Source organism: Arachis hypogaea, chromosome 13, assembly GCF_003086295.3.
Source record: "Arachis hypogaea cultivar Tifrunner chromosome 13, arahy.Tifrunner.gnm2.J5K5, whole genome shotgun sequence".
In the NCBI taxonomy this organism is placed as follows: Eukaryota; Viridiplantae; Streptophyta; class Magnoliopsida; order Fabales; family Fabaceae; genus Arachis; species Arachis hypogaea.
In genome coordinates, this window is record NC_092048.1 from 32,994,758 (window position 1) to 33,002,647 (window position 7,890).

Here is a 7,890-nt window from a genome sequence, read left to right on the forward strand (position 1 = left end):
GACAAAAGAATTTTTTTAATAATAAACCTTTCTTTAAGAGTAATATTGGAATTTAAATTTAGACACTAATTATCATTATATTTACAGAACGTGAGTACGTGATTAAGGATGTAGTTTTAGATTATAAAAATAGGGGTAAAATAGAAAAAAAAATATTGGACACCAAACCCTCTGTATTCCTATTATATATTGTTATAGATAACTACTAGGGAGACACTCCAATAAAGATGCTTAAAACGTCTTTTTCTTAAAGATGTTTGTTATTAACTAAAATTTAATACATATAATTGATTAAACTAGATTATTTTTGTCAAAATTAGGTCAGACAAATTGATTTGGTTAAAAAATCGGTAAACCAAACTTTGAAACCGATTTAAATTAATATTCTTTTTTATAGAAAATGGCTACAGTAACTTTATTATAGAAAATGAATAAAATATTTTTATTATATAATTTTTTTAATTTTAAAAATTCTAAATTCTAATCCTATAATGACATAGAGAAAAGAAAAGGGTTAGAATTTAGAGTTTTATATATATATATATAAAGGAATATTTTAGTCATTTTTTATAATATAAATATTGTAATTATTTTTTATAAAAAAATATTAATTTAAACCGATTGTATAATTTATCGAATTTTTGGCCAAATCAATTTATCTGATCTTTTTTCTTTTTTGAAAGAAGGAGCTCAACACAAGAAGTGGAGCAAGGACAGAAGACAACGACACAAAACTAAACTAATATCCTAACCAACTGATCTACCCATAAAACCCTCTGTCATCTTCGGCATTGCCATCAACAACAGAAGGGATCAGCACTTAACCACTCCGTGTAACTCTGAACAGACAAGTTTATATTCTCCTCTGCTCCTTTTTCTTTATTCTGAAAAATTCTCCGGTTCCGTTCCAACCAAATGTTCCACATAATGGCACAAAAGCATACCATCAATCTCTTGCGCTCCCCCCTGTTAAGTGAGAACTCTGTCCAACTCTAGAAATGCTCCTTTACTGTACCCGGGTACACCCATTGCAAACCAATATGAGATATCCAAGCACACCAAACCTGCCTAGAAAAATTACAGCCAAGAAACAAATGGTAGTCATTCTCATCACCTCTTTTACATAAGACACAAAGAGAATCTTCTTGGTTAATATCCCCTAACCGACGCAGTCTCTCCTTAGTATTGACCCTGCCAATCAAACCAAACCAAACAAATAACTCCACTCTAGGAGGGACAAGCCCTTTCCAAATAGACCTAGTAAAGCTGTAACTTGATATATCCTTTGGAGCCATATCTACCTACAACACCTGTACAAATGAGTTAGTAGAAAAGACACCTTGCTTATCATATTTCCACACAAGTCTATCCTCTCTCCCAAGTGCAAGTTTGACTATTCTTAAAGTGTTGTGAAGCTGGTTCACTAGATCCACCTCCCATTGGAACAATTCTCGTCTCCATTGGAAGTTCCATATCCAAGATAACCCATCCCAAAACCCACAATCCCCAATCACTGATCCTCTTTGGTTTGAAACCGAGAAGAGCCTGGGAAATCGATCTTTAAAAGACCCTTCAGCAATCCAAACATCCTCCCAGAATCGAGTACGTCTCCCATCACTCACCTCCATAGCCAACCCAGTAATCATCTTCTGCCTAACTTCTTGATTTTTGAACTGAAGTTGACAAATCTCCTTCCACGGACCCCCCCCGGATCAGGTAGTCTCTGAGAGGATAGTAGCTCATTTGGATTCAGATTATTACACGAGCAAACCACCTTCTTCCATAACGGACACTCTTCCTTAGAGAATCGCCACCACCACTTAAACATAAGAGTTGTATTACGTATTACAGCGTCTCCCACTCCCAAACCTCCTAACCTTTTAGGAGCCTGTACCACTTCCCACTTCACCAAGGCCATACCATATCTTCCATCCTCCCTACTCCATAAAAATCTTCTTTGTAAAGAAATCAATTTCTCTGCAACAGCCTTTGGCATCTTATATAGGCTCAAATAATAAACCGGCAGGCTATTTAACACAGATTTAATAAGCACCAACTTACCAGCTTTATTGAGCACCTTGGCTTTCCAAAGGCTGAGCTTCTCCTCCACTTTATCTATTACTGACTTCCACGTCTTGACCAATCTTGGGTTCGCGCCTAATGAGATGCCCAGATATCTAACTGGAAGGGAATCTTGCTTGCAGCCTAACACATTACACATACGTCGTACCCACTCCTCATCGCAGTTAATAGGAATTAAACTCGACTTCTCAAAATTAATACTTAAGCCTGACATCAACTCAAAACACCGAAGCAACCTCTTATAGTTCTTGATGGTCTCATCTTCAGAAGGGCAAAACAAAATAGTATCATCAGCGAACTGTAGGTGCGACAACTGAATATGATCTCTTCCAACCAACAGAGGTGATAATCGACCATTCCTAACTGCTTCTTCAAGCAATCTATGTAAGACATCCACAACAAGTACAAAGAGGAACAGAGATAAAGGATCACCTTGTCGCAGGCCCCTTTCCATCTTGAACGGCTTAAAAAGCGAGCCGTTTATCAATACTGACATTGAGGACGTACTCACACACTCCATAACCCACGTCCTCCATCTCTGTCCAAATCCCATCTTCAGCAACACTAGGTCTACGAATTTCCACCTTACTCTGTCATATGCTTTCTGGAAGTCTAACTTTATTATTGCCGCTTTCAACTTTCTCATTCTGATCCACTGAACTGTTTCACATGCAATAAGCGCCTCATCATGAATCTTCCGATCCTTGACAAAAGTGCTCTGCGTCTCACCCACTAACCCAGGCATAACAGCTCTCATCTTCCTTACTAGCAACTTCGAGATAACCTTATACACACACTCCACCATGCTAATCAGACGCAGATCTTTAATTTCCTTAGTACCAGGAAACTTAGGGGCGAGTGCCACCCAAGTTACATTAGCATCAGTCGGCAACCTTGAAGATTGGAAGAATCCCAGTACAGCTGTCGTGAATTCGGAGCCAATTTCCCCCAGCACTTCTTTATAAAGTTCATGTTGTATCCGTCACTCCCTGGAGCCTTGGACGATTCACAGTCCCACACTGCCTCTTTAACCTCCTCAGGTATTGGTAATATCTCTATAGCCTTAGCATCCTCCTCATTAATCCTTTCCACTAATCCGTCTCTGAACCCCACCATCGGAGACTCCTCTTGATGATATAACTCCTTGTAGAACTCCCTTATTGCAATTTTAATCCTAGCTTGATTTCTTACCAGCCTCCCATTAATGACCAGAGCATCAATTCTATTATTCCTCCGTCTTGCTGAAGCTAAGTTATGAAAATACCTCATGTTCTTGTCCATGTGTCTCGCATGCCTAGACCTCGACATCTGCTTCCAGTGCACTTCTTTCCTCACATACCACTTCTCACAGCAAGTAACTAAAGCCCTCCTCCTAGCTTCCAGTGTTCCATCATGTGTCCCATTTCCAACCAGGTCATCAATTTTCTTAATTTCATCTTCAAACTTTGTGATTTTCTTGTCTATGTCACCAAAGTTGTCTCTATGCCATCTTCCCAGAGGACCCATTCGAGCCTTCAATTTATCGGTGAATTGTATAGCTCCTAATCCTCGCCATTCCTCCTTTACCATCCTTAGAAACCCTTCATGAGTAAACCACGAATCAAGGCTACGGAACGGCCTCGGACCATCCCTACTTCTCTTATCTTCCACTATAATAGGACAATGATCAGACAAGCCCCGTGGTCTACCTCTCAAGTGTGTTTCAGGAAATGCCTCAAGCCATTCCAGGTTAACCAGGGCTCTGTCGATGCGGCTATAAGAACGTCCTCGAAACCACGTAAACTTCCGGTCAGTAATCGGCAAGTCCACCAAACCCATATCGTTTATCCAATCCTTAAACTCTTGAGCTGACAAAGACAAGCTATCAGTGCCTCGCCTTTCCTCCACCTGTATAATTTCATTAAAATCTCCCAGAAAACAGAAGGCCCCCTGGCATAACCCAGCCACGTAACATAACTCCTCCCACACAACCAGTTTCTCATCTCTAATATGTGCACCATACACCAAGAAGAAAGCACAGTTGATAGAATTTTCTGACAGAACACCTTCAACATACAGCCATCTCTCACCTTTATAGCTATTTGTCATTTTAAAAAAACTCTCATCCCACATTAACAACAACCCACCAGAAGCACCATCGGAGCCTACATACTCCCACCCCGCACAACCTCTACCCTAAATTTTCAACACATCAAACTTTGTGACTATCTGTAATTTGGTTTCTAGCAGTCCTAACATACACAATCTACATTTGTTCTTTAGATCTTTCACCATTCTCAACTTTCTGTCCCTCCTTAGACCCTAACATTCCATGAACTAACAATCATTTTAAATTAATATTACACACCTTCTTATGGAATTTAGGTCTGCTCCGCCTTGCTTTAGCCTTCTGCTTTGCCTCCCTTCTTTTCCGAGCAATTTCTTCATTCTGTTCTTGGAGAATAGCCATTATGTCATCCTCCTCATTGCATAACATGGCTCCTGATTCTTTTGCTAACTCCCAAGTCTTTTGGTTTTCCAACATTTGGTCTTCCAAGCTTTCACGCTCATTTCTGTTGTCCTCAACAGCACTGCCTTGTCCTTCTTCCTCAATATGGACTTCGGTGTCTGCGTAACCCTCTCCCTCATTCTGAACCATCAGGTTATTACCATCAAGCGAAAAGAGGACCAGGTCTTTATTAGCTTCCTCTACATTAGCAACTACCTCCACTGGTGCAAGTCTACCATTAGCACACTCCACTGGAGGGACCCCTTTGGAACCCGTCCTTGCCCATGCAACCATCTTTCCCTTGTTAGTACACGGATCTCTTGACATTTTTGTTTTGCTCTAGCTCCCAGAGGTCCTTCAATTACTTTAGAATTTTCATTAGCTTCCAACCCGGTACTTCTATCTTCACGTAGCTCTTTCCTCATACCCAATACAGCTTCCGTTTCCAACCGGTTCCCTCCTCCCGCCACCACGTTGGCCCCACTGGCCGCCTTCATCTCACCACCAGCAAGGACCAGCTCCCGCGTATCACCGGTAAGGCTAGGGGCGGCTTCAACCTGGACCAGCAGCCCCTTCAACTCTCCTCAACCGCTTAAACCCTCTCGCGGATCACCGGCATAGTCGCACTCCACCATTGCGCCCCCCCTGGTCCAAGTTACCCTGCACAACAACGTCCTCAAAGGGTAGAGCGCCCTCGTCTGCAAGGTTTCTGGCGTGTTCCCCTAACCCACGAACCACTCCTTGCATTGCTGGATCGGCGCCAGACCCGAAGCTTGGACCCGAATCCCTAACAGCTCGCCCCCTATTTCCTTGGCCCAACCCTGCACCCTCCTTCCCATTCGGTAATGATGTTGGATCCCCTTGGGCCATTACCCAATTGTTAAGGTGATAGCTATTGTTGGCCCAATTGTTGCCATTCATGCCATGACTAATTATATGTATTAAATTTTAATTGCTTAAAAACATATTAAAAAAAGACGTTTTAAACGTCTTTATCTAAGTGGCTCCCTAACTACTAATATTAATTATAAGATACTAAAAATTGAGTGGTTAAAAAAAATCCAATTGCCCGGTATAATAAAAAACTAACGGATCATAAACAGTGAGGTAATGTAATGATAGAGTGAGATAATTTCAAAAATTATGGCTTAATTTGATTCATAATTTATATTTTTATTATTAATTTATTATGTTTTTTAGAATATATTTTTTAATCATAATTAAATAAATAACTTAAAAAAAATATTTTTTCAATCTTTATATATAAGTGGCCCTTAAATGATTATTCAAATCGCATTAATCCTAATCACAAAAAAAAATCGCATTAATCCAGTCAAGAAAAAATCCCAAGACATCTGCAATTAAAAGTTAAAACAATCTTCTTCCACGTTCTTATTCTTGTCTATTTATCCGTCACATGAAAACCAGCCGTGAGAGTAAATAAACAAAGAAATAGCAACGAATTTTTTGATCAACATAGAAACGCCATTTTATATATAAAGAAACGTTAATGAACAAAAACAGTGAGATACTCATTTTCTCCGTCGCGAAAAAACATTCAGCAGAGAACAGAAAAACGAAGCCCTGCTTCTTCTTCTTTGGTTAACTATTTTATCTTCTATTTACACATCGTGCGGAGTTCAAAAGTCAGCTACTAACACAACTCCACTCTCTGATGCTATGTTTCTCACACGAGAGCGTTTATGTTTCCTTCCAAAAACAATTGCTACAAATTTACCACGAACCACAAAAAGCAAATGAGAGAAACGAGTAATGACGGCCAGAAAACCGGCGGTTCTTGATAAAACGGTTAACCGCCAGACCAGGCTACCTCAGGGGGAGGAGGAACGTTGAGGTCAAGATCCATCAGTCTCCGATGAGGCACACGCTCATAATCCACGACCGAGGACGAATCAGAATCGCTATGCGCTGCGCCGGAGGCAGCAACGGCAACAGCGGCGCGTCGAAAATCGGCAACGGGGCGGTCAAACCCGCACATCCCAGCACGAGCGAACGCTTCGAAGAACATAACCGGGCGAGCCACCGGGAACACCATCGTTGTGTCGGCGGAGGCGGCTAAGGGGGAGAGTGTGAGGTCGAGCATTGGCGGCGTGGGTGCCGGCGGCAGAGGAGAGGAAGAGTCTAGAGTGCTGCTCTGGCTAGGACTACGCGCGGCGGGGCTGTTGATGATCTCCGACGGGGTGGGGAAATTGGTCTTTGCCTTAAGTCCGCGGAACTCACGTGCCGCGGAGTCGTAGGCACGTGCAGCCTCCTCAGCCGTGTCGAAAGTGCCGAGCCAGACACGTGTCTTCTTGCCAGGATCGCGGATCTCGGCGGCGTAGCGGCCCCATGGCCTCTTCCTCACCCCTCTGTATCGGATCTCTCTGGAGAGTGGTTGGATCGAGTTGGATCCGGAAAGAACAGCGGGTAGGTCCCTGGGTGCCATATTCGTGATGCAGAGTTTGTTGTGAGTTTGAGTTGAGCCTGTAATATGGAGACAATGTGTATCTGAGGGGGAAGCAAATGGAGTGGGACGGACTTTATAGGAAACAGTGGAGAGAGAAAAGAGAAAAGAGAGGGTGTGGTGTGTTCTCTGCGTGCGTGCGGAAAAGCAACGCCCCCTTTAGGCGCTAGCTGCTTATACAACGTGGCTTCACTTGCGAGCAAACTGCTAACTACTCACCTCTCGCCACTCAATTAGCACACCTCTTGCCTTAGCATTTCACCTTGTCTCTTTCCCTATCTTATATATACTATTTTATATTTTTATATACGCTTATTTTTTAATTTTTATGAGATATATGTTTTTAGTATCGAAATAATTAATAAAATAATAAATAATTTACATATTATAAAAGATATATACATTTAATAGTGTACTAAATAGTAGTAGAAATATAATTTCCTTAACTTTTACTATATTTTTTTATCCAATATTATGATTATGTTATTATCAGAATTGTTTTTCAAAATACTTCATATTGAATCTTGTGATTTTCAACAAATTTTTGTTACACTACAAATTCTTTAGATGGAATAAATTTTAGATAAGGATACTATTTTACCTTATAATTATATTTTTTATACATAATTATCTTAAAATAAAAGGTTTTAAGAATTTATTTGTTCAACATATATATTAAAAATGTTATTAAAAGTGTACGAAAAGATCAATATATGTCGTGAGAATCATTTTTTCAAAAGCTTTCAAAGTTAATAAAAATTTATTCAAAACCAAACTGTGTAATAATATGAAAGTCGTTTGCACAAACTTTAATGTTTACTCTTATTATTATTCAAAATCTCTATTTGTATAACTA

General features: G+C 40.4%; 1 protein-coding gene across 1 annotated transcript; it reads right to left on the minus strand.

The window, feature by feature from the left end:
• Positions 1 to 6,081: 6,081 nt before the first annotated feature.
• On the minus strand, positions 6,082 to 7,336 carry LOC112737987 (ethylene-responsive transcription factor 4). The gene has a single exon (XM_025788188.3). It carries the CDS (start codon positions 7,014 to 7,016, stop codon positions 6,381 to 6,383), a length of 636 nt encoding a protein of 211 aa, XP_025643973.1. The 5' UTR covers positions 7,017 to 7,336; the 3' UTR covers positions 6,082 to 6,380.
• Between the last annotated feature and the right edge of the window lie 554 nt (positions 7,337 to 7,890).

Bases quoted from the DNA above. Each gene is read 5' to 3' on its own strand.
- LOC112737987 (XM_025788188.3), bottom strand. From the start codon at position 7,016: ATGGCACCCAGGGACCTACCCGCTGTTCTTTCCGGATCCAACTCGATC.